The 27343-nt window shown below is 44.9% G+C and overlaps 2 protein-coding genes across 3 annotated transcripts in view; both read left to right on the plus strand.

Annotated features, from left to right (window-relative positions):
• The window catches only part of MITF (melanocyte inducing transcription factor), a 250341-nt gene that overhangs the window by 114837 nt on the left and 108161 nt on the right, over positions 1-27343 (plus strand). The window lies entirely within an intron of this gene.
• LOC129152125 (MICOS complex subunit MIC10-like) lies at positions 13473-13934 on the plus strand. Its single transcript, XM_054729464.1, has 2 exons — positions 13473-13506; positions 13732-13934. The coding sequence occupies exons 1-2, from the start codon at positions 13473-13475 to the stop codon at positions 13932-13934; spliced, it is 237 nt and encodes a 78-aa protein (XP_054585439.1).

The following is a 27343-nucleotide window of genomic DNA, read 5'->3' on the forward strand; positions in this document are numbered from 1 at the left end:
ATCTGGGTTACGTTTAAATTGTTTCCTGATGTATCAATGATGTTTGAGCAAATTTGAATTTTCAAAACAAGGGTGGTAGCAGAACTGAGTGCATATGAGATAAATGAAATAAGGCTCCACTGGCTCTGGGGTTTGTCAGGAGCCAGGAGTCCCACCTCCCTGCAGCCACCCCAGGGTTTCCACAGCTTTGCTGTGTGGCAAAGAACTCGGTCATCCTTTTCTTTATGGCCGAAACAGATACAGAACAAGGCTCTCTCTTTGTTTTGTTAATCCTCACCGAAGGATATTTTTCCATTGATTTTTAGAGAGAGTGGAAGAGAGAGGGAAAAACAGAGAGAAACATGGATGTGAGAGAAACACATCGATTGGTTGCCTCCCGCACTTCCCCCGACCATGGCCCGGGCGGAGCCTGTAACCGAGGTACGTACCCTTCACCGGAATCAAACTAGGGACCTTTTGGTCCACAGGCTGATGTTCTATCCATTGAGCCAAACCGGCTAGGTCAAGAACAAGGCTCTTTTTGTGGGACATTTAGTCTTACCTGTGTAGCCTCCTTAGCCGGTGACTGGAGGCATGCCAGGTTCTTCAGCATTCACAGTCTCAGTCTCAATGGCAAGGGGATTGCCCAGGAAAGTCAGTGGCCTTGAACTTAATGGCCCCTAGAATAGGTCACTCCAGGTCCTTATCAGGGAATCTAACCTTGAATATGGTTCTTACCAAATGCTACTGTGAAAAACCAATATTTATGGATTGCAGTCTGAAGAATAGAGGTTCCTTCATTGTCTGAACACTTAAGCAATGAGGAGGAAAATAATGCCATTTGAAAAATCATCTCTAATAATAAAAGCGTAATATGCTGATTAGACCGGACATCATTTTGGACGTCCTTCCAGACGACCTTCCGGACAAAGCTTGGGCTGCGAGGGAAGCCCAGGTCCTGGGTGCCTGCCAGCAGCCGGAGGGAAGCCCGGGTTCTGGGTGCCGGCGGCTGGAGGGAGGTCCGGGTCCCGGGTGTCAGAGGGAAGCTGGTGCCAGCAGCCGGGGGAAGGAAGGCCTACTCTTCATGAATTTCGTGCATCGGGCCCCTAGTTTACTATGGTAGCTTTGGCTTTGATTTGTGAAGTAATATTAAAGAAATGTGTGAGAACTTTACTTTGTCAGAAGGGGACATTGCTTAAAAAGTAGTTAAGGGAAATCTGTAAAATTAATACCTGAAATAATGTAGACCTGCAGAAACCTCTGTATCTGAGTATTTGCAACCACCCCGGCAGTTATTTTTACCAAGTTATGCTGAGTGTTATGACCTTAGCCTTGTTGAAGGTCCTTATAAGATAGAGCCCGTGGATCCTGAGTGTGCGGTGCCTGCCTTGGGGATGAAGACTTGGGAGAAGGGTCTCTCTGGTTTCAATACCACAAATGACTGTACTTCTACACATCTTTGGGTTTGTGTTTTATGGATATAGTTAGTCATGAAACTGATCATGTCTTCTTCCTCTTTATGGCCACAGGCATGTTTTTTTAACCCACACTTTTTTTTTTTAACCAAAAGAAAAACTAGTTTACCAACATTAAAACATGAGAAGATTGTACACAACTGTGTTTGAATTTCCAGCATCTCTTGAAAAATCAGATCTGGCAACATTGGGCTCACATGTCTCCATGGTAACCATGGGATCCAATAAAGTAATGCCATTTTTCTTACAATAGAACAGACAATTTTCAGTTTGTTTTACTCCTTTAACTGCCAGTCCTGGTAGACAGACATTGGACTCTGTGCCCCGGCTGGGAAAGCAATTTGCAACTCACCTCTAAGATACCTGATGATGCTTATTTGCATTTTGTGTGCTAATCTTATTCCTAAGGTCATTTTATTAGTTTTTCTTGAATTCTCTTTTCTTCCTCCTATTTTCTTCACCCACACAAATTAAATTTCTCTTGTTTCATCTTGGGATCTTGTGTACTTTTCCATAATCTTTTGAGAAGAAACAAAGTATGAATAAATAAAAATAAGAGAGTGGGTTTTTCCCCCCTCACATCATTTTATTTTTGGCCTGGCAAGAGTTTAAGCGATTTCAGCTCTTCCTCTGACCTATTTTAGAGTCTACTTGAGTCTAGTTCCATAACAGCTCTGCAATTCTTTTTTCTTTTTTGTAATTTTTATAGACACTCTGAGAAAATGTTGTTTTTTACCTAAGATTGGTTACTTTCCATGGTCTTGCATTAAGAACTGAAAAGCTAAGACAGCTGGGGTAGTTTATTCAGTTCTAAGAGAGAGGATTAGGACACCACAAATCCCTTTAGAGGTTATTTGCCAACCACAGAGGTCATGAGGGCGCCGTTCAGTGCTCGGAATTAACGACAGAGCTGATGGCGGTGACTGTGACCCGCTCTAGAGCCTGTGCACAAGCAATTTCCTTTAATGGTGACTCCAGATTCTCATGCTGAGCAAGACACATCTAAGCGCGTAAATGGCGGTACTGTCATGATTCAGGAAAGGGAGCTGGGGTTCTATGAAGGTTTCACCTTGAAGGCATAAGTCTAATCAATGAGGGGTAGTTCCCCAAATTCAGCTAAATATTGGTCACCCTCCAGAAAGAAGTAAGGGCCTTTATTGCGGGCAGGGTCTGTGTCTTTGTTGTTGTCCAACTTCTAGCATAGCAGCTATGGACTCATAGTAGGAGCTTAATACAACTTGTTAAAGTGCAGCTCAACCAGAGCACGCGCACATTTGCAGCTCTCTCCCAGAGCCGTGCAGGGGCCACGCTGGGAAGGTATGTATTCTGCCTGTTTCCTTCTCAAGAAAGACACTGGGACTAGAGAAGATGGAAAAGTGAGGTGGTGTGCAGGCCAGATATAATGTCTTATTTGCTTTAATTCATTTAGTTATTGTCCTCATTTTCAGGTGGGAAATGGAGGCTTAGAGCTAGTAAGTGGCAAGACCAGGTAGTTTGAGTGCAGGGGTTGTGTTCTTAACCCTTGAAATGTGTTGCTTACAAGAAAGAATAACTAGCAAGCATAGAAACAGAAGTATGCAAGGATCCACTGAGGCTAAGTGGGCTCTGCTGGTGGCATAAGTGATGATCCTTTCAGTTGAAAGAAGTTTCTTTCACACATGACAGGTTTTAGAAGCAGAGGAAAATCTGCTTCGTGACTCACACTTTTTTAGTTTCCTTGTGTAAACCTCAGACTGCTTTGCTTCAGGTGCTGGAGAATTTATCCGGTTTTCTGAAAGCCACTTGGGAACCCTGTCCTCACCTGCATCCTTGTGTTGATTCTGGTGAGACAGGCATTTTCTAACTGCCATAGTCACATTCCACATGCTTCACAGCCTATCAGTCCTTTCCATCGCCTTCGCACTTAACGATGTGCTGATGTGCTAGCAACATTATCTCTGGCAGCCTTGTTCCTTCCTCTGTCCCCCACTGATGAACACTTGCTGCTACTTTTTGTTTGAGGACAATTGGGTGTTCTGCTGTTATTTTCATCTTCCATGGCATGAATTCATGTATTACTGTGCTTTTTCAGGGGAACAAATGTGGAACTAAAGGAAGCTTGGTGAATTTGTTACAGTCTCTTGGGTTCAGGGTGGATCATTGGAATCCCTACCTTTTCCTTTTATTTGTGTGCTTTAAAGTGAGGGGACATTGTGGATGTTGTAGATGGTGTCAGCTTAGATGGCAGAGAGAAGCAGATAGCTTTCTGGGGAAGAGGAGAATGATTGTGTTCCTCATGACTTTATTTTTCCAGTGCTGACTCTATGGCAGTGTCACTGGCAAATATTGCTTGGCCATGGAACATTTTTAAGAAAAAGGGTTTCATGAATGTTCCGTCTATTGCCATGGCTGAGGAATGAAAACAACGTATTCTGCACTCATTTCCTTGTGCACTCATGGGGGATTCCAGCATATTTCTTTATGTTAGCTTCGGGACCACATGAAGAATGTAAAATAAAATGTTACTGAAAACACAGTAATTAAGAAGAATTGGGGAGAGTATGTTGTACCATCTCTCCTTTCTGCAGAGTATGCCATGCCAGGAGTGGTGACAGAGATGGGCTGGGGGCAGAAAGGCTTTGTAAGACTTGATGTTCCCAGACTTTTTTCCCCTGTCTCTTGCTATGGACATGATAGTAATGGCGATAGCATGCAACATCTCTCTAGCTCTTGACAGTTGTCACTATTCTCACTTGAGAAGAGCAGACACTGATGATCTTGAACACCAAAACAAACCCACAATATGTTTCCCCTTTTCTAGAGTACTCTTTGTACTTTTATGTGATTAATGAGAACAAGTAATAAGGTGTGAATTTACAAGTAGTCTACAAGGAGAGTATTTAGAGAGGTGGCTTTTGCCCTGGGGCTTTTTTGGGCAAAGATCTTTCTGCAGTAGCTCATGCCTAAGAAGGTAGCATGTGGGCCCAAACAGACCCAGAAGCTCTGCTTCTAGGGAGGAGTGGCCTTGGTGAGGGCGGTGGTGGTGACGGTGCTGGTGATGTTGTTGTTGATGGTGCTGTAGTGCATGGAATGCTCAGACCATGTCAGGGTCGGGGCCCGGTGCACACCACGCGTTATTCCATGGTCACAGCAGCCTGTGATGGGGGCTCTTCTCCCCGCCTGTATGTGAGGAAACAAGCTTGGCGGGTTGAGTAATTCTCCCTGGGTGCACTGAACCCAGCTCTTTCTGACCTAGAGCCTGGGCTCAGATCTCATTCTCACCACAGCCTTTCTAGAAGGAACTTGCCTGGAATATTGCACTGACATGCCACCCATTTTCCTACTTCACTCCCCTTTGCTCTTTAGATCTGTTCCCTGACACCAGTTTTCATCGAAGCCCCCTTCTTTCCTTCTTTGCCTGGTGAATTTTTCTCAGGCTTCAGGACTTCATACTCTGGGCTTCCTTCTGTGAGTTCTCATAATACTTTGCTTCTATCCTAATCAAAATCCTTTGCAGCCAATAGTCAGCTACATACGTTTTTCAGGGATTCCTAGGCTATGGCCCAAGTAGTCAATTGAGTTTTGTGTGTCTTTGCCTGTGTGAATTTTTTTCAGGAGACACTGTAGGTTTTATACGAGTCACAGGATGGTATTTGACCAAAAAGGTTAAGATATTGTTATGGGGTCCTCCCTCCCCCAAGTAATGAGGCCTGGGGGGGGGGGGGCGGGGCGGGGCATAGCTCATTCAGTTGACTTTCTTGGATGGATATAAATAGTTGTTTTTGAGTGTCTGGATGAATGAATGGATACTAGTAGAGCTGTGTGGTGGTATAGCGTCTGGGTTAAGAACATAGGATCAGATTCTGACTGGACATTGAACTGAATTTCTTCTCTGCAAACCCTTCAGCAAGTGATGGGATCTATCCAAGCCTCTTTCCCCTCATTGGTAATAGGGACATCTTAACAGTCTTTAAGTTAGAGCTGCTGTTGAGGATTGAAACACAGCACACCTGCTCTAATTAGCTATTAGTATTAGTAACTTAAGAACGTTTGAACAGCTGGAGGAGGAGGTTGTCATGGATTTTCTGGTGACAGTCACACAGACAGTAAGACTCTGAGTTTTAAGGAAGGCCTGGAAGCAACACACTTTCTCTAGCCACGGGAGCAGGGACAGCTTCGGGTCCTCCCTGAAATGTTCCTGGACATTTTCTTTCCCCTTGGCCTTGACCTCACCACGCAGTCACTTTACAGATGGACACCAGGAACGCCAGCTAATGGAAATTTTGTGATGTGGGCACTGTGCCCCTCAGGATCTGGACATATGTTTTTTGTGTTTAAATCAACAGAAAAAAATGCAGCTGTAGCCACCTCCGCCGTCCTAGAGGTAGCCTTTCCTTGCCTGTCACTCGCCGTCCCCTCTGGACATCGTGGGTGAGGTCAGCTGAAAGGCAGTGGCTGGCGGGGCGTACTCCTGTGTACACAGCACCAGGCAGAGCTGGGCTGGATGCTGATGCGCATCACTTAGAGTTATGTGGTCAGAGGGTCCCATTGGTCAGAAGCAGCCTTTAGAAAAGGGTTCTAGTCAGGCAGTTGTGAACTCTGGCCCATTAATGTGCACCAAATATAGAAGAGGCAGCTCGAAATCTCTTTACGAAAATATATTGTGAGCTAGAGTCATTGACAGAAGGGGAAAATTGTCTACTCCTACTTTTCCCATCATCAGTCCATACCATTTAAAAAAATATATATTTTATTGATTTTAGAGAGGAAGGGAGAGAGAGAGAAACATCAGTGATGAGAGAGAACCATTGATTGGCTGCCTCCTGCATGCCCCCTACTGGGGATCGAGCCCGCAACTCAGGCATGTGCCCTTGGCTGGAATTGAACCTGGTACCCTCAGTCCGCAGGCCGACACTCTATCCATTGAGCCAAACCAATGAGCTAGGGCAGTCCATAAACACTTTTTAAAAATCACCAGTAAAAATGGGGGGTGAGGGCATATATGGGAGTGGAGTGGGGGGTGGCAATGGTAAGATATGTACACATATAATACCTTAATAAAAAAAATTGGAAAAAAAAACTAATGTGGGTAAGTTACTTCCAAGTATTCCTTTTAAAAAAAATCTGACAACTGTATAGCAGCTTAATTCACAATCACCAAAAAACTGGAAACCATCCGAATGTCCTTCCACCGGTAGGACAGACCGGCTGTGCTTCTTCCCTGCAGGGCAGGCGAGCCAGTAACCGAGGGGCGGGCTGCTGACACCTGCAGCCGCGGGAATGGGCCTGAAAGGCTCTGGCTAAGTAGCTGTGCGCTATATGGTTTTGTGTGTATGACATTCTGGAAAAGACAAAGCTGTAGGCAGTGTGGGGTGTCTAGGTGGTTTTTAGGAGTTGAGGATGAGTGACACTTTGACTGCGAGGCACAGTTCAGGGGGTAGTGTGAGCAGATGGAATGTATGTACTTGATTGTGGAGGTGGTTACATGGATCTAGGTATTTCATAACTTACAGAACTGCATGCTAAGAAAGGTGAATTGTAATGTATACAAATACAAATAAAATTATAATTATAATAAAAAAGGGAGTGACAACATTTACTCAACACACTCAGAAATGTGGGCTTGCTTTGAAAGGGGCAATATATGTCATTTAAATTCCATAAATGTTTATTGGTTAGCTACTGTGATACAGTGTGTTATGAGAAATCATAAAGGAAATACTGGTCCTTTTGCTTGGTGGTATAACAATCGACTTTGATAAATGTACAAAAAGCTGCAAGGTAATGTTAAGGTTAAAATTATATTATTGGAAGTTAGATAGGGGAGAAAGAGACACCTAGTTGGGATCATGGACGATTTTTTTTTTTTTTTTAAGAAAATGAAACAGGTTTGTCAAGCAATAATTTTCAAGAATTGGTAGATTTTAAAAATGTTTTTTTAATAAGTATAGCAACCCTACAGAAAAGCATACACATGATGCATCTTCACCAAGTAATCAGCACCCCTGTGCCTTCTGCTAGGCAACCCTTACCCCATGTATAATCACCATTCTGACTTCTAACACCATAGACTAACAATGTCGGGTGGTTTTTTGTTGTTGTTGTTTTATACAAATGGAATCATACAGTGTGTACTCTCACATCTGGATTCTCAACATTATGTATGCGAGAGTTATCCCTGTTGTATGTGGCAATAATTTATTCCCGTGGAATATTCCATTGTATGGGTATATACAGTGTTTATCTCTGCTACTTTAAAAAAAATGTTTTTATTGATTTGAGAGAGAGAGGAAGGGAGAGAGTTGGAGAGATAGAAACATCAATGATGAGAGAATCATCCATCGGCTGCCTCCTGCATGCCCCAGACTTGGGATTGAGCTCACAACCCGGGCATGTGCTCTCACCGGAATCAAACAGGTGACCTCTTGGTTCATGGTTCTATGCTCAACACTGAGCCACACCGGTCGGGCTTATCTCTTCTACTCTTGATGGGCATTTGGGTTCCTACACTTTTGCATTGTTAGAAGCAGTGCTGCTGTGAACATTATTGCTATATTGTTTTGGTGAACATACATGTACAGATCTTTTTTTTGAACTTGGTAACTTTTTATTGAATAAATTATTAAGGTGATGGATGGATACTGAGGTTTTCTTCAGACCCATTTGAAGTCTACTATGAAATGAGGTAAAGTCCTTAAATGCAATAAGGTCCTTATGGTAGTTTGTAAACAAATAATTTTTCCCAACAGAAATTTTAGGTATTTCATTGTATTAAGCTCCTTAAGTTGTATGAAGACTTTGCTATAATATTTTCTCTATGCAGATAATTTAGATAATTTTAGGGGTTTAGTATTAGACTCCTTTTCCATTTTAGGGCATTTACTTACCACAGTAATAAAACACATATACAGATGTGGTATCATTTCTGAGACATGAATGCTAAACAGAAGTTTTCAGCATCTATACAAAGTACCATTTATTACAAAAATTATTTTCATGGCTCTTACCAGCAGAAATATTATTTTTACATCACAAGTACATAAACCAAGGCAAAACTTAAAGTAACATTTGTAGTTTGACTATAGGGTCCAAAGTGAGATATACTTATCTATGAATGGTATCCTAATATATAAAAACCCTGGGTTGTAATGACCAGTAACGACTGAGGCTCAACCAACTGGGTTGCAGTGGCAACCCAGCGCTGACTGCTTCCACTGCAGGCGTGGTGCCCCAGCACTGACTGCTGAGGGGCCTGCAAATCAGGGCCAGAGAGAGGCCTGAAGAGAGAAGCAGGAACTGATCCGTTGCCTCTGTGGCAGCTTTTGATCAGCACTTGCCTCTCTCTTTCTCTTCCAGTCTGGCCAGCAGCTGTGCCTTCATTTCTCTTCAGGCCTCCACTGGGGCTGCTGATCAGCCCCACCTTTTTGATCAGTCCCCGTTGATAGGCTCAGAGACGCGAACTGGCATAGAAACCGACCAATCAGAACCAAATCTGGATGAAGTGTGAGGAGCCAATGGCTGCTTAGGAGGGGGAGCTTTTGATGCTGACTGGCATAGAAATCGACCAATCAGAACCAAATTGGCTGGCAGAGGAGGGCAGTTGGGGGCAGTTGAGGGTGAGATCAGGCCGGCAGGGGAGGGCAATTGGGGGCGAGATCAGGCCGGCAGGGGAGGGCAGTTGGGGGTGAGATCAGGTCAGCAGGGGAGGGCAGTTAGGGGCGATCAGGCAGGCAGGCAGAGGCAGTTAGGGGCGATCAGGCAGGCAGGCAGAGAGGTTAGGGGCAATCAGGCTGGCAGGCAGAGGCAGTTAGGGGTGATCAGGCAGACAGGCAGGTGAGCGGTTAGGAGCCAGTGGTCCCAGATTGCGAGAGGGATGTCCGACTGCTGGTTTAGGCCCAATCCCTGTGCGATCAGGCCTAAACCAGCATTCGGACATCCCCAAGGGGTCCCTGATTGGAGAGGGTGCAGGTTGGGCTGAGGGAACCCCCCCTCCGTGCATGAATTTTGTGCACCAGGACACTAGTTCATTAAATAAGAAGCCTGATTGTACATTTAATTATTGACACATTTTTTACTAGAGGCCACATATAAACACATGCACATGTAGTGTAGCTTTAAGAACAGTCGTAAGTCTATTCTTCTGTGCCCATCATCTGCACAAGGAAATGGACATAACGGACATTCAGGAAGCGCCCACTTGCCTTGGTCATTACCTTCCCTACTTACTCCATCCCCTCCCCAGATCCAGGTAACCCCTCTCCTAAATCTTGTCTTTTATCATTTTCATGCTTAAATAATGTTAGCTTAGCATGGTTTTAAGCTTTACATAAATGAAATCACATTGTATTTATTCTATGACTTTTTTTTCTGTCACTTATGATTCTGAGATTTGTATGCAAACATGGAGTTTGAGTTCATTTCCATTGCTGTTTCATCTTTCATTGCTTGAACACAACTCACTTTTTTGTTCACTGTCCTAATTATTTTAAATTTGTTTTGGGACTTAATACTGTTCTTAAAGCTACACCTACATGTGCATGTGTACATATGTGGCCTCCATTTGAAAATGTGTTGATACTTAAATGTATAATCATGATTCTTATTTAATGAACTAGAGGCTTGGTGCACGACATTCATGCACTGAGTGGGGGGTCCCTCAGCCCGGCCTGTGCCCTCTCACAGTCCAGGACCCCTCAGGGGAAATCTGACTGCCGGCTTAGGCCCACTCCCCACCTAATCTGGCAGGCAGACATCCCCCAAGGGGTCCTTAGCGCTGCCATGGAGGCGGGAGAGGCTTTTGCCAGCCATAAGCCAGCTTCTGGCTGAACGGCGCTCCCCCCTGTGGGAGCGCACTGACCATCAAGGGTCAGCTCCTGCATTGAGCGTCTTCCCCCTGGTGGTCAGTGCATGTCATAGCGATCGGTCATTCTGCTGTTTGGTCGATTTGCATATTGGCCTTTTATTATATAGGATAACATTTTTTTAAAAAAAAATATTTTTATTGATTTTTTTTACAGAGAGGAAGGGAGAGGGATAGAGAGTTAGAAACATTGATGAGAGAGAAACATCGACCAGCTGCCCCCCGCACACTCCCCACTGAGGATGTGCCCACAACCAAGGCACATGCTCCTGACCGGAATCGAACCTGGGACCCTTCAGTCCGCAGACCGACGCTCCATCCACTGAGCCAAACCGGTTAGGGCTAGGAAAACATTCTTACATGAGTATATCTCACTTGACTTCCTGTAGTCAAAATACAAAGGTTACTTAAGTTTTTGCCTCAGTTTATGTATTTTGATGTCAATATTTCTGCTGGTGAGAGCCATAAAAATATTTTTTTGAATAAATAGTAGTTTTCTTTATAGATGCTGGAACCTATTCTGATAATGCCTTTAGCATACATGTCTCAGAAGTGATACCACACTTATGGAAAACCTGTATCTTGGTTTCTGCCACTCGTGCCTGGAATTTCAAAGATAATAGTTGTTTGAAATTTATGGTAGTCTGTAAACAAACAATTTTCTAGAAATCTAGCAGTTCTCTATAGATACTCATAGGCACCTAAAATTTCTAAAGAAAAAAACAGTAGCCCACGGTTTAAAAATGTTAATGTCCATTAGTTGAAATCACATAGCGTTTATTTTATTTTATTTTTAAATATGTTTTTATTGATTTCAGAGAGAAGAAGGGAGAGATAGAAACATCAGTGATGAGAGAGAATCATTGATTGGCTGCCTCCTGCATGCCCCACACTGGAGATCAAGCCCACAACCTGTGCATGTGCCCTGACCAGGAATCATCCCTGACCTCCTGGTTCATAGGTCAGTGCTCAACCAGTGACCTACACCAGCCGGGCCAAGTAGCTTTCAAATGGGACCATCTCTTGTACAGGAAAATATATTGTCTATACTTCAGTTTTTAAAAAATGGGAAAAAATATTGCTTCTGGCAGTCACACTAGGAGATAATCAGCAAATATGAGATATGACCCAGGTAAAGGGGTAAATATGCTAGCATTTACATGTCCAAGTGTAAGTTGCCTTTCTGATTGTATTTTATTTTTTATGATTTGCCAACCATTTTATTTAAGATGTGTTTTTGTATGAGGTGGTCATTTGAGTAGCAGTTTTTTTCAATTACAGTTGACATTTAATAATCCTATATAATAAAAGGCTTATATACAAATAGACCAAATGGTGTAACAATCCGAACAACCGGTTGCTATGATGTATGCTGATGACCAGGGGGCATACGCAGAACACGGCGGGCGTTGGCCGCGGTGGGATGGTGGAGCAGGTGAGTGGGGGCGCCAGATCAAGGCGGGGTGCCGATCGCTATCATTGGGGCGAGCCTCTGGTGGTTACTGAAAATTCTTTGCTCCCGCACGCCACGGTCCCATCTGGCACTTGCACCTGCTGCCAGTGCCAGCCCCGGTCGTACCCGCTGCTGGCATTGGAGCCTCTACTGGCACTCACTGCCAATGTCGGCCCCTCTTGTACCTGCAGCTGGCACTGGAGCCACTGCTCACACCCGCTGCCGGTGCCTGGCACGGTGATCCGGGTAGTAGCGGTTGCTCGCACCCACTGATGGCGCCAGCCCCAATCGCCTCGTGCTGTCAGCATGTGGGAACAGGGGTGGTGGAAGCAGGGCTGCCAGCAGACGGGACCGGGGGCTACAGCAGGAGGGGCCAGGTGGGGGCGTGGAGGATGGGCTGAGACCTACTCCTGTGCCCACTGCAGCCTTGCAGCCCACAGTTCCTTTCAAGGTGCATGAATTTGTGCACTGGGACCCTAGTATTTTATATTAGTTTCAGGTGCACAGCATAGTGGTTAGACATTTATATCATTTACAGTGTGATCTCCAATATGTCTAGTACCCACCTGGCACCATGCATAGTTATTACAATATTACTAACTGTATTCCCTGTGCTATACCTTACATCCCCATGACTATTTTGTAACTGCCAATTTGTACTTCTTAATCTCTTTACTTTTTTCACCTAGCTCCACCCCCTCCCCCTTTGGCAACTATCAGTCTGATCCTTTATCTATGGGTCTGTTTGTGTTTTGTTTGTTTATTTTGCTCTTTAGATTTCCACATATAAGTGAAATCACATGGTATATACCTTTCTCTGACTTACTTGTTTCACTTAGCATAATACCCTCTAGGTCTATCCATGTTTTCACAAATAGTAAGATTTCATTATTTTTTATGGCTGAGTAGTATTCCATTGTATATGTGTACCACAGCTTCTTTATCCAATTTTGATTGATGGGCACTTAGGTTGCTTCCATGTCTTGGCTATTGTAGGCAACACTGCAGTGAATATAGGGGTGTACATGTCTTTTTTAATTAGAGCTTTGGATGTCTTTGGATACATTCCCAGAAGGGGGTTATGTAAGGCAGTTAGAAGGCAGTTTCATTTTTAATTTTTTGAGGAAACTCTGACTGCTTTCCTCAGTGGCTGCATCAGTCTACATCCCACGAATAGTGCACGAGGGTTCCCTTTTGCCCCATCCTAGCCAACATTTGTTGTTTGTTGATTTATTGATGATAGCCATTCTGACAAGTGTGAGAATTGGTTTTAATTTGCATTTCTTTGATGATCAGTGACATTGAACCTTTCAATATGTCTATTGGCCATCTGTGAAGAAATGTCTATTCAGATCCTTGCCCTTTTTTTAATTGGATTGTTTGCTTTTTTGGTGAAAGTTGTATGAGTTCTTTATAAATTTTGGATATTAGCCCCTTATTAGATGTATCATTAGTGAATATCTTATTCAGTAGGTTGTCTTTTCATTTTGCTGATGATTTTTTTTTTTTTTGCTGTGAAAAACTCTTTAGTTTAATGTTATCCATTTGTTTATTTTTCCCCCATTGCCTAAGGAGATATAGCAGAAAAAATATTACTAAGAGCAATATCAGAAGGTGTACCACCTATGTTTTCCGCTAGGATTTTATGGCTTTGGGTTTTGAGGGTCTTCCTGTATAATGCCTCAGAAGGTGGTCCAGAGGAAAGCTGGAGCGCCTGGTGGGAAACATGCTGGATTCAGAGCTCAGCAGGACTTGGGACCAGCCCAGCTGGCATAGCTGAGTGGTTTAGCACCATCCTATGAATCAAGAGACCACGGTTGGATTCCTGGTCAGGGCACATGCCCAGGTTGCAAGCTCGATCCCCAGTAGGGAGCTTGCAGGAGGCAACCAGTCAATGATTCTCTCTCATCATTGATATTTCTATCTCTAGCTCTCTCTCCCCCTTCCTTTCTGAAATCAATAAAATATATTAAAGAAGTGGTACTGGTGCTTGGCGGATGCAGTTGTCAAGATAGGTACTGGTTTTGGTTTAGGACTCGTTTTCTCACTTACCTTCTTTAAAAGAAGAATATGGCCAGTAGCCTTTGGTTCTGGCATGGGATGGGGAATGGCCTACCCCAACTGTCAGTGTGGTTTCCAGGCTCCTTATCTTCTACATGGAAAGTATGTCAAGGAGCAGGAGCAGTGACTTACACCTGAGAACAGTCCAGTGGGAGGAGAGGAATCCTGTTTACTCCTCAGGAACACTGAAGGGCCCTGGAGTGGGCTGACATTCTTCTGCAACATTGTTATCAGAAACACCTTGAACTGCAGCACACTCTTTATGTGGTCAAAACCAAGTCTGTTTCTTGTTTTGTATTTTCTCTCTGGAAATTGCAAGGAGGTGGTCTTAAAAGAAATAAACAAAATAGGCAGCCCCCGCCAAAAAAAAAAGGTGATTTAATTTTATTTTTTGCATACATATACATTTCTGTTTGATATATCCCATGAAGTGGAATTAGTGGATCAAAAGGCATGCACATGTTCAGCTTTGGTAGGTATTGCAAACCATTTCCATAATCGTTGTGCAAGTTCACACCCTGGGCGGCCCAGCTGCTCTGGCCTTTGCTAACCTCACCTTTTGTCCCTTTTATTGAAGAACTAGAGGCCCGGTGTACAAAATTCGTGCACTGGGGGAGGGTGTCCCTCAGCCCAGCCTGCACCCTCTCCAATCTGGGACCCCCTCGGACATCCCTCTCACAATCCTGGACCGCTGGCTCCTAACCGCTCGCCTGCCTGCCTGATTGCCCCCTAACTACTGCTTCCTTGCTGGCCTGATTGACACCTAACTGCTCCTCTTCCAGCCTGATTGCCCCCAACTACCCTCCCCTGCTGGCCTGATCATCCCCAAGGCTTTTATTAGTATAGATATGACCCTGCACAGAAAAATTTACTAACCCTGCTTTACAATAAGGGCTTGACGATTGAATCATTGGGACCAGACAACAAGATTTCCTTTCTTTGAATAGTGGAGGGAAAAATTATCTTGTCTTTAAGTTGCCCTGAAATTAAAATGAGATAATGACTTAGAAAAGTATAAAAGCACCATATAAAGACAACTGTCTTTTTCATGTACTGAAAAGACAATAAAGTGGTAAAATGAAAAACACTATTTTTATTCTCCCCCTTCCTTCCTTTACAGCCTTTATTTAAACTTTGAAATTTATAAAAATTTCATTCCAATTTTCATTTCTTTACATTCAACATTATTTTGTATTGGTTTCAGGTTTTATATTAGTTACAGAATAGTGGTTAGACAATCGTATACTTTACAAAGTGTTCCCCAATATTTCTAGTACCCACCTGGCATCATACCATCATTACAACACTACTGACTATATTCCCTATTTAAGTGACAATGGGTTTACAGGTTCCTTTCAGTCTTTCTTTTATGTTGCTCGTTCTTCCTTTTCTTTCTCACTTCTTCCCTCATTTTCTTTATATAGTATCTCAATTGGCCATCAAAGCTCAGTGAAGGCACTGGGACACGCTTAATCCATTTTACTGACCAGGAAACTGAGGTCAATTCCAGTTGGCTGTGGAACTTGACTCAGCGCGCAGGGAGCCCTCAGAGCCATGCTCTCTGCCCTTTCTAAGGGGCAGCCGCCGGGCAAACAGAACAAACCTTCCTGTCAGGCTTCCGAGCCTCTTTCTCGAGCACCTCTTCATTGCAGACGCTCCACATTCTTTCCTCTCCCCGGTCCCCTGCCCCCATTCTTTACTGCCCCCGCTTCTCCGGAGCAGGTGGAAGGCTTCGCACTCACCGCCTAGGCATGCTCTGCCGTGGGGAGGGCAGTGCGGGCTTGCTTTTGGGTCAAGGCGGGAGCAGGAGTCGCCGCCTCTGAAGTGCTAAGGCTGCCTGGGTGAGACCAGTTAGCACTGGGAGCTTCTTTGAATCACATCAGTCAGTCCGATACCCTACAGTGCAGCACCCTCCACTGAGGTGGCACCACCCCTCAACCCCCGCCTCAGGGCTTCAGATCCTTGCCCCTCCGCCCGGGCGTCCTTCCATGCCCCTTGATCCCTGGCCGGGCCCACTCGCGTCTTGGGGGCACTGCAGAACCTCTCTCTCCGAGAGGCAGATCCCTGTCCCCAGGCCCCCTGCCCCGGCCCGAGCCCCCTCGCCAGGTTTTTGCCTTTGATCTATGGCATTGGTGACAGCACACTCCCAGCAAGCCTGGTACCCGGAGGGGCACAGGGTCCGTTCTTTGCCCAGATGTTAGAGGTTGCAGTAGCGTTTGCAGATGTCGCCCAGAGCCTGCTGGCGAAGGCAGCGCCTGTGTGGGGTGTCCTCATAGAGGGATGGGGAGGCGCTGCTCAGCCTCCCCATCCCTCTATGCCCTGGAGCCGCCCCTCAGGCAGCCCCGAAGTCGGGCCTCGCAGCTCTTCTTCCACATTCGGCCTCCATCAATCCCTCTCCAAAACCAAGAAGGACAAAGCCCAAAGGAAGTGAGTCGTGAACCCCCACATCCCATTCTCTGGATTTCCTCCTGCACCTCCTCTCTGTGTCACATCTTGAAGGGGCACCCTGTGGCCGAGCCACATGGCCATCGGGCGGCCTGGTAGAGTCGGTTTCCGAGAAGCTGTGAATCTGTGGCCAGAGGCCTGGTCTGGGTCTCAGCAACCCCATGCCTGCGATATTCACGGGCCCCACGGGAGTGGCTAAGCAGGCCCAGCTGCCCCTCCCCCAGGCGGCGATGTTCATGGGGCCCCATGGGAGTGGCTAAGCAGGCCCGGCCGCTCCTCCCCTTGGCTGCAATGTTCCCAGGGCCCCGCAAGCGTGATTAGGCAGGCTGCTGCCCCTCCCGGGGCCTGCAATGGACCCTGATTCTGCTGGTGGCATCTGGTGATGCCCACCCCGCCTCCCAAGGCCCCGATGGACTGGTACCTTGCCAGCAGCGTCTGGTGCTACCCGCCAGGCCTCCCCTGGCCCCTGATGGACTGGGACCCCCAGGGGTGGGCCATGGCGCTGCCCGCCCTGCCTGCATATGCAGATTTACTCACCATCTTTGATGTGTTAATTTGCATACTCACTCTGATTGGCAGGTGGGCATGGCTTGGCGTAGCAGAGTGAGGGTTAATTTGCATGTTTCTCTTTTATTAGTGTAGATGTGTAGGATTTTTGATAGAATGGGATTGCAAGCACCTGCAAAGTACTCCAGGCAAGTGGGAAGAGCATCCGGGGAGGGTTAGAGATGACTACATTGTTGATACTGCTTGGGATACTTAGAGTAGTTAATATTAGTAAGGTCAGTTGGCCTTGATTGCCTATATAAAAAAGACATTTGAAGTTCATTCATTCTAGGTTGATGGACCATTAATTTTATGTTAAAGTAGTTGCAAAACAACAGCAATGCTGAGCTCCAAGAAGAGTGATCTAGCAGTAGGCATGGGCTATATTGAGAGGAGTGGGGAGAACAGCTGAGCAGTGTGGGCCGAGTGGAATCGTGGCAGAATCACTAAGGACAGAGGAGATGCAATGCGGTTTGGTGGGTGATGTAATATTGACCAATGACGACACAGTGGAGTGTTCAGGGGGAAAAAGAGCAAGCGATGCCTCTGACCGGGTGGTACTCTGGGCAGGTATGTAAAAATTCACTATTTCCTGCTCAAGGAGTCACCTGTACCTGTTTTCTCTATTCACTTCCCTTACACTCCTTACTTTCTTTTTTTTATTTGTTAAGTATAATCATATATGTAGAAAGAAGTCTAAAACCTACTGGTTTAGTAAATAAAAATAAAATGAATAGCCATGTACCGACTGTATCTTGAGATGTAGAACACTCTAAAAGCCTTATCTTTGGTTACATCTCCTTCTCTACCCCACGCGATGTTAACCGCCATCCTGAATGTTAGGTCATCACTCCCTTGACTTTCATTATCGTTTTACTGTGTATTAGTCTCTAAAATATTCTCTGAACTTTAAATGGAATCATATGGCAGTGTTCTATGTGACTTGCCTTTTTTCATTCAACGTCATTTTTTATTTTATCCCTGTAGGGACATACATGTACTTCATTCATTCTCACAGCAGTGTAGTAGTCCATTGTGTCTATAATCCTCAATTTATTCATCTATTTCCCCTTAATCTTTAACCCTTGTGCGATGACTTTAATCACTCAAAATAATTTTTACACATTGACCAAATCCTGTGGCATAGGTTAAAGCCTCAAGCACATCAGTGTACTGTGTCCCACACATTTAAAAGATGTCTTAGAAACATACTGACATTTTTGCTTAATTATTACATGCTTACAATGAGTTGGAAATACTTTGTCTCCTGTTAGGAGAGGTGCTACTCTAAAACAGAGTTTCTGAACTCAGCACTATTGACATTTGGGGTTGGATATTATCTGTTGATGAGACGGTCCCCAGCATCGCAGGATGTTTAGCAACATCCCTGGCCAGTAGCATTGGCCTCCCCCTTTGTAACAACCAAGCGTGTCCAGTATCCAGACATTGTCAGATATGCCCTGGGGACAAAATCATTCCCAGGTGGGAGTCACTGCTTTAAAGTGTTAGGAGCTGATGAAAAGGCCCCAGGTTAGTGACCGTGAACAATGGTATGTTCTTGTCTTATACAGTGGACCTTCCCCTGGTTCAGGAAGTCAGCCATTCCTCTTGCAAATGTGCTAGCTGATTGCCTTGGTGTTGGCCGCTGGTTTCTATTTTTCTCCTTGACTGTGAGTCTCCATTCTGCCTACCTCTGACTTTCTGTCCTAACTCCTCCTATCCTAGCAATAGTTTTCTTATGTGTCTGATGAGACAACCATGCTCATTGCATTAATAAATCGCTTCTATTTCCCCAAGGCAAAAAAAGTATTTTTCTGAGATTATTAGATTAAAACTATAATTACATATTTAATAAACCAAAGTTTAAAATGCCAGTGAACTATAACATGTACATGTTTTAAACACACATTTACATAACATGATTGATCATTTAATATTAATTTGGGTTTAGGGGTCATAGAAAATAATGTGGAATGGTAAAATGAGGGGACTTTAGGTCTTTAAAATGAAAATTTAAGAAATTTACATTAAAATATATTCAGGTTACGTTACTGTTGTAATTAGCTAGTTAATATTAATATTACTAGGAAGAAGCAAAGGGGAGGCCAGACATTATAAGCATGGTCATCTGGGCAGCTTCACCAGGAAACTGCAACTTCACACTCCCCAGAGAGCAACTGGTCCATTCCCTGTAGACCACTGGGGTAAGGGGTCCAACAAAGGGGAAATGGTGCATGCACAGTGAAGTTGGGGTGACACAGGATAGGTGCCTGTCAGTCTAACCTGGAACAGAGATCACTGGTCAGAAGGGCAGAGCCCCTGTAAGCACGTGAAAATTGGGGACATATAATCCCAGGACAAAGGAGTCCTAGCTCTCTGGTTGCCCTTTGGTCCCTGTTTCGCTCCTGCTTCCTTGCATTTGCTGGTGTTCCGGTGTCCCTAGAGGCCACATGGCCTACAGCCATGCAGGGGCCCCACACGATGGACTGATGGACTATAGCTGGAAACACAAGCTAAGCTAGCCTGATGCTAGACTGGACTATGCAGTTATGGAACGGAAACTCTGGGCTTTCATCCTAGCTCTGCTCAAGTCACGGCTGGACTTGCTCCTTGGTGAGATGAAAGGACCTTGGAAACTTAGGGGTGTAAATCCATGCTAATAATGCTACTCATTCTTCCATGTGAGTCTCCGAAAATTCCTTTTCTTGTGATACCACAAGCACCCCACTTCCACAGGCTCCAGGTGGGCACACAGAGCACTCTTCACCAATCAGTGGTGTACAGCTGGCCCATGACTGTGTTTGGAGTTTTTTAAGTGCAGCACAAACCTGTACATGGATCCTGAAGCTTACAAAGTTGGCTCCATCTAGTGTGTAAACGGAGTACACAGCTGGGACTCTGTCCTAGGCCACTCGTTTCTACTTCCTTAGGAGAGTAGGAAAAACCAAACCCAAGCAGAACTGGACTGTAAGCTATATTTATGCCCCAGGAGATAGCCGAAGTGACCACAGCCCCAGAGGAGAGGGCCTTACGCTAGTAGGCTAGTGTTGAAGCGTCAACATCCGGCACGCCTGACAACTTGCTCCATGTGATATTCTCAGCCCCACTCGGCCAGGCCCCACTCTTCCCGTGTGGAGTCGTAGCTGAGTGTCCTGCTCATTTCCCACAGTGAGGGAGCCATTAGGCCAGGCCTGCTAGACTCTGATTGCAGAACCCTGCAAAGTTTCAGACTGAAATTCTCGGTGGCTGTTAGCTTCTCACTACAGCGGAGGGGGCCACTGTTTGTGGGCTGTTTCACCTGTCTCCACGGCAGGATGCTGGCTACTCATTTCTCAGTCAGTGTTTCCCAGCTTTTAGGCATTCCCATGCTAACTTCATGACTTTCCCCCTTCAAAAGTTAAAGATGTACTTTACTTTATTCATTTTTTAAAACCTGATGGGATCGAACCCACAACTTTGGTGTATGGGGATGATGCTCTAACCCAGTGGTCGGCAAACTGCGGCTCGCGAGCTGCTCTGTTGGCTAATGAGTTTGCCGACCACTGCTAGGGAAAAACACTTAAAAAACATTTTAATAATGTTTGGTGTATGGGGATGATGCTCTAACCCAGTGGTCGGCAAACTCTTTAGTCAACAGAGCGGCAAACCGCGGAGTTTGCTGACCACTGCTCTAACCAACTGCGCTACCTGGCCAGGACCTAAAGTATATTTTAATGGAGATGTTATAATAAATGGAAAGCATAAATGGAAGTAAAATAAATATAATGGAATTGGAAGAAAATAGTTAGATTCTTACTAGGTGTATTGTCTGGAAGGGCCTGAGGTCTGAGCTTTTTTTGTTACAAAGGGCAATTGTTAGGAGATTGAAGACATATTAGCATCAAACAGGGACTTTTCCCGGATGAAAGATGTGAAAGGGCCTTTCTCCTTCTGCAATTCCATGGCTATTTAACGTGGAGCCTGTGTGTCTGGATCTGAGACCATCTTATCTCCCACACTTTGGGAAACTGCTCAAGGTTTACTTGCCAACTTTGCCAAAGGAAGTTGGTCATTCTTCCCCAAATTTCCAAAGAACTTGTTTCTCCTTGAAAGCCTTTTTGAACAATTCTTTTTTATTTTTTATTTTTTGAGGGCTTTCTCATTTCTTCTCCCATTAGCAAGTATAAATCGTGCTGATATTTTCCCCCTTTGTAACCACATTTTCTCACTCTGTTTTCCAACTAGATTAAGTTTTTTGAGGACAAACATTGTATGTTTCTTTGTTTCTTTCTAATCAGTGCCATTAATTTAACTCTTGCTTGTATAAATATTCAGGGAAGCCTACTTCTTTCCCCTTTTTGTTTTGTTTTGTTTTAAAGGGAGGTGATGGCCAAAAGTGGCCAGAAAAAGCACCATGGCCAGTTAATCATTTAACCCGTTGACAAATAGTTACTGGGCACCTTCTCTGGGTCTGGACTTGTGCCTGATTCAGGAATGAAGAGGGGAACTAAACGGAATTCAGGACCCAGTGTGGGGTGCTGGGTAAACACAATTCCAATACTAGTGCTAATTTTAGAATTGGTTTGCTTTTGTGAGCGTTGGGTGGCTCACAAAACTTGGTCAGAGAACCACAGTGAAAGGTGTGTGGCTCTGGAGTTTCAGACCCCAGATCTGCATCTGCTCATTAACATCTTGACTTTGGGCAAATACTCACCTCACTTCCTGACCCTCAGTTTCTTTATTTAAATGAAAAGAGATTAAATAAACATGAGCTGTAATATGCCAATCGGAGGTACAGTTATCATTATGATACTAGAGGCCCAGTGCATGAAATTCGTGCATGGGTAGGGTCCCTAGGCCTGGCCAGCAATCAGGGCCAATCTGTGGGGCGACCGGTGGGGCCCCTGCTGGCACCCGCCTTGGCCAGCCTGGCACCACCCGCTTGCCGGCCTCACCACCCGCCGCCGCCACCTGCCTCTCACTGTGGGGTGACTGGCGGGGCGATCAGGGGGCCCCTGCTGGCACCCACCTTGGCTGGCCTGGGGCAGCTCCTGTGATGAGCATCTGTCCCCTCGTGGTCAGTGCGCATCACAGCGACTGGTCGTTCCACCATTTGGTCGATTTGCATATTAGGCTTTTATTATATAGGATGATGAATTCTCTGCCCCTCTCCCTCCTCTTCCCCCCCTTTTTGGTATTGATTTCAGAGAGGAAGGGAGAGGGGGAGAGAGAGAAACATGAGAAATATCAATGATGAGAGAGAATCATTGATAGGCTGCCTCCTGCACACCCACCACCAGGGATCAAGCCCACAACCGGCGCATGTGCCCTTGACCAGAATAGAACCCGGGACCCTTCAGTCCGCAGGCCGACACTCTAGCCACTGAGCCAAACCAGCTAGGGTATGATCTCACATTTTAAAATTTTCAAATTTTCTGCCTGGCACACTAGGAAGTAAAAATATATTGTCCAATGTAGAAACAAAATCTTTATAAATGGGAATATCATTGTGGAAGGTGCTTAAAAATCGCAAATCCATTCAATTTCCAGATTGTCAGTTTAAGTTAATTGACGATTTGAAAATTTAGAGTTACTTCAGAATATTTCTCTCTTTAGAATCTAAGGTCCATGATATATCACTGAGGTATAAGCATATTGGACAGTGCCTGGGACATAGTAAGTATTCAGTACACATTTGTTGAATAAATGACTTTTAATAAGAATATTTTGATGTTTTTTCATCATTTGTCCATATATTTTTTAAATGAACCAACGTTATTTGACCTAAGGAGGGAAGAAATTGTGAATGGAGGTGGTTATTATCTGCGTCTACATTACCTTTCTGTCCTGTAATACCTGGCAGGTAATTAATACTAAACATTAAAGAAATAATTAGGTAGCTTTGTTAGGCACTTTTTTGAAGGACACATGACTTAATTTTTGTAAGCAAAGATTTATTTTTTCCTTTTTGTCACTTCATGGCAGTATAACTTAAAATTACACAGGCTATTAATTTAAAATTGATTTTTTTAAATTTTCATGTTTTACTATTAACATAAATATACAGTTAGATTATAGGCAAGACGCCTGAGAGTGTAAATGAAATACAGCTGCTAATGTGTGTTGAGTTTATTATGATCCATTGAATTTAATCAACAGGAAGGATTTCTGTGCAAATATTATTTTTCTCATTTTATTTATCTAGTTTTTAAAAGTCTCACTCGAGGTTCTGTTCTTATTTATTTCAGAGACAGTGGAAGGGAGAGGGGGGATTGAGAGAGAGAAAAAAAATTAATCTGAGAGAAACATCGAATGGTTGCCTTCCGTACTCACCCTGTCTGGGGATTGAACTGCAACATGAGTATGTGCCCTGACCAGAAATCTAACCCGAGATCTTTCAGTGTCAAGGATGATGCTTCAAACAACTGAGCCACACCGGCTGGGCCTATTTTTCTCATTTTAAATCTTGTCTGCCTAGCGTGACTGAAACAGGAAGCCATTAGTATAAGACTTGAGTATTGAGATACTTTAGAAGTTTGGGAATTTTGACTATTAACGCAAACTACCATAAGGTGATCTATTGAAGACAGATTGGTTACAGTTTTGCTTATTTAAATACATGCATTCCTGCTTGACCTCTGGATAAGTCTATACTTATTAAGGTAAAATGAAATTGCTGCAGTGAGTGAGAACCGAAGGCTTCCTTGTCCAGAACTTTTTGCCTGTAGCTAAGACAACCATTGAAAAGTTATTTGTCATCACCAACATCTTTAGGTTTTATTTACTCACTAGAGGCCCAGTGCACGAAATTCGTGCACGGAGGGTGGTTGTCCCTCAGCCCAGCCTGTACCCTCGCCAATATGGGACCCCTCAAGGGATGTCCGACTGCCCGGGATCGGGCCTAAACGGGCAGTCGGACATCCCTCTCACAATCCAGGACTGTTGGCTCCCAACTGCTTGCCTGCCTGCCTTCCTGATTGCCCCTAACCACTTCTGCCTGCCAGCTTGATCACCCCCTAACCACTCTGCTGCCAGCCTGTTTGCCCCCAACTTCCCTCCTCTGCCGGCCTGGTCCCCCTAACTGCCCTCTCCTGCAGGGTTGATCACCTCCAACTGCCCTCCCTTGCAGGCTTGGTCCCTCTCAACTGCCCTCCCTTGCAGGCCGGGTGCCTCCCAACTGCCCTCTCCTGCTGGCCATCTTGTGGTGGCCATCTTGTGTCCACATGGGGGCAGGATCTTTGACCACATGGGGGCAGCTATATTGTGTGTTGCAGTGATGATCAATCTGCATATTACTCTTTTATTAGATAGGATAGAGGCCTGGTATGGGAAGGGCCAGCTGGTTTGCCCTGAAGGGTGTCCCGGATCAGGTGGGGGTTCCCTTGGGGCGTGGGGCGGCCTGAGTGAGGGGCCTGTGGTGGTTTGCAGGCCGGCCACGCCCCCTGGCAACCCAAGTGGAGGCCCTGGTATCTGGAATTTATTTTCCTTCTACAATTGAAACTGTAGCCTGGAACGGAGCCAAGCCTGGGGCTCCCTCCGAGGCCGAGGCCAGCAGCCATTTCTGTTGGGGTTATAATTAAAACTTTGTTGCCTTAAGCAAGTGGGCCCCGCCAAGGTGTGTGGAAAGCTTTGCTTCCCCTGTTGCCGGCAGCAACCCTGGCCTGCTCTCTCAAGCTCCATTCTGCCGCCATTTGCTTGAATTTGTTTACCTTCTATAATTGAAACTTTGTAGCTTGAGTGGAGGCTTAGGCCTGGCAAGGGCAGGCGGAAAGCTTGGCTTCCTCTGTTACCTAGGAAACCTTGCTCTCTGTGGCTGTAGCCATCTTGGTTTGGGTTAATTTGCATGCTCGCTCTGATTGGATGGTGGGCGTGGCTTGTGGGTGTGTTGGTGGTATGGTCAATTTGCATATTTGTCTATTATTAGGTAGGATTATAGATGTACTAGTGGCCCGGTGCACGATTTGTGCACATTGAAAGGAAATTAATTAGAAGAAATACTTTAATATCGCTATTTGGCCTTTTCTGTAATAGAAGTGTCAACCAAATTCATGATCGACAATGACAGATCGAAACACGCCCGTGAGATTGGTGCCAGCGAGAGCTTTATATATATATATATACATAGATAGATAGATAGATAGATAGATAGATAAACTTGCTTAATTAGACCTGCTTTCTGATTTAGCTAAACTTTTTCCAGCCCAGTGAAGCACCCCAACTTCTCTTTCAGGTAATTGTCAGCAACACAGCAGTAAATATCAACACAAAGCAGATTATTATTGTAGATCATGCAGGGAGAACAAAGGGTAAAATATTTAACTGCAGCAGTGTTTGACTATATTCTGTGCAGTGAGAAAAGCTGAAGTCATTTTCAAGGTCCACCATTTCTTACTTCTTTTCAGTTGAGTCAAGTTTCTAAGCTTTCTAAATCTCCATTTTCCGGCTAATGAAAAGAAAATAGAATTCCACCGAGTCTCCTATCTACCTACTCCAGGACTTCTGTGAGGATCAAATGAGATGAGGCATGGGAAAACGCTTCACAGACATTTGGTTAAAGCCATGGTCGTCAAACTTCGGCTCGCGAGCCACATGCGGCTCTTTGGCCCCTTGAGTGTGGCTCTTCCACAAAATACCACGGCCTGGGCGAGTCTATTTTGAAGAAGTGGCGTTAGAAGAAGTTTAAGTTTAAAAAATGTGGCTCTCAAAAGAAATTTCAGTCGTTGTACTGTTGATATTTGGCTCTGTTGACTAATGAGTTTGCCGACCACTGGGTTAAAGTGTGAAATATGGCACCTGGCTATAAAGCAAGTCGTGTTCCTGGGCTGAAGAAACTGCAAGGAGGCTAGTCATCCCTAGGGAGAGGAAGCTGGGTGTTCTACGTGATGTCATTACCCAGTGCCCACTGCCACCATTTCCAGGCGGGGCTGGGCTGTGGGCCACATTTTGTGCCAGGGGTCTGGGCAGGGTCCGCAGCGATTTGGTGGGCTGTTGCTCTAGGGTGGTGGCAGGGCCTGTGTCCCACTTGGGGGAAGCCGAGTGTTGCTTTGTGGGCACCAGGTCCACGGTGCTGTTTCTCTGTAAATGACCAGTGCGCATCACGGCAACTCCTGCGTTGAGCGTCTGCCCCCTGGTGGTCAGTGTGTGTCATAGCGACCGGTCAGACAGTTGGACACTTAGCATATTAGCCTTTTATATATATAGATGATTGATGATTAAAAAACTTCTCTAGACCTTTCTAAGCTTATGTTTTGAATTCATGCCATCTCTTCAGATATCAAGTTTCAAAAACATCTTCACTGTTGCTTCCAAATAATAACTTTTATATGCCCTACAACTTGAAGTATCTTGAGTCTGTCAGGGCTGACTTCATTCCTTGCAGTATTCTGAAACAGTCCTTATTCCTTGCATAAGATTGATTGAGTGCTATTTTTTTCAGGCACTGTGCTAAAAACTTTCTATACCTTACCTCATTTCATCAGCACATTCATCTATTAAAGAGTTAATATTAATATTCCCATTTGACAGATGCAGACATTGAATGAGTTGCCCAAGGTAAAGCTACATGTGGGCTGTCTGCATGTGTGAGTCCATATTCTCCCACCACACTAGGCTGTCTACTGATGAAAAATGGGGCTAAGTTTCTCTCTGTGGGGCAGACATATCAGCTGTTCATTTGTTGGTGAAATACTGGACCATTCAGAGGTTTGCTGCCCACAGGTTGAAACCACTGTCCTGGATCCTTACCATGTCTTCTCCGAGTTGGAGTTTCCATACCTCCATCTGTTGACTTCCGTACCACTCTCCACCATAGCATGCTTGTCCACGAGAAACCGTCTGTCTCTGCCTTCAGTTTTTGAAAACAAATGTTTAATTTTGGAAACAAATATTTAATTTACTAGGAAGCCTAGCTGACATAGTATCCCTGCCCTTCATTTTCATTCCCTTTCTAGCTCCTCCTGGGACCATGAAGGATTTGGGTGGTCCTTTGAGCTACTCATGCCCTGGTATTTCATTCAGAGATGGAAACTTGGGAAGATGGGGTCACCTTCCTTAGCATCCAGAACCTGAGCTAAGGTGACCCGTGGAGGCCACTTCTAATCGCTGAACATCATGCTGCTTTAACACATCTCAATGTCTTGATTCTTGCTTGGAAGTAGAGAGATGATGTGATGGTGATGGTGGCATATGCACCTACTTCAACCTCAGCACCCTTCAGAGGATGGCAGACATCCTGTATGCTCATTTTCTTTTTATTTTTTCATTATAGTTCACATTCAATATTATTCTGTATTAGTTTCAGGTGCGCAACATAGTGCTTAGACCAGTGATGGGCAACCTTGTGAGCTTGGTGTGTCAAACTTCGCCAAAAAACTGAGCACAACTCGGGTAGTGTGTCACTTTGAGGAAAAAACTAACTCCAAGAATCTAGTCGCAAATGTTTCATCCTCAGGAGCAGCAAATGTTTCATCCTCGGCATGCGGCCGCGTGTCATCAGAAATGGCTACGCGTGTCAGTGCTGACATGCGTGTCATAGGTTCGCCATCACTGATTTAGACAATCATATAC

The sequence above is a fragment of the Eptesicus fuscus genome, chromosome 18, assembly GCF_027574615.1.
Source record: "Eptesicus fuscus isolate TK198812 chromosome 18, DD_ASM_mEF_20220401, whole genome shotgun sequence".
NCBI classification, from domain to species: Eukaryota; Metazoa; Chordata; class Mammalia; order Chiroptera; family Vespertilionidae; genus Eptesicus; species Eptesicus fuscus.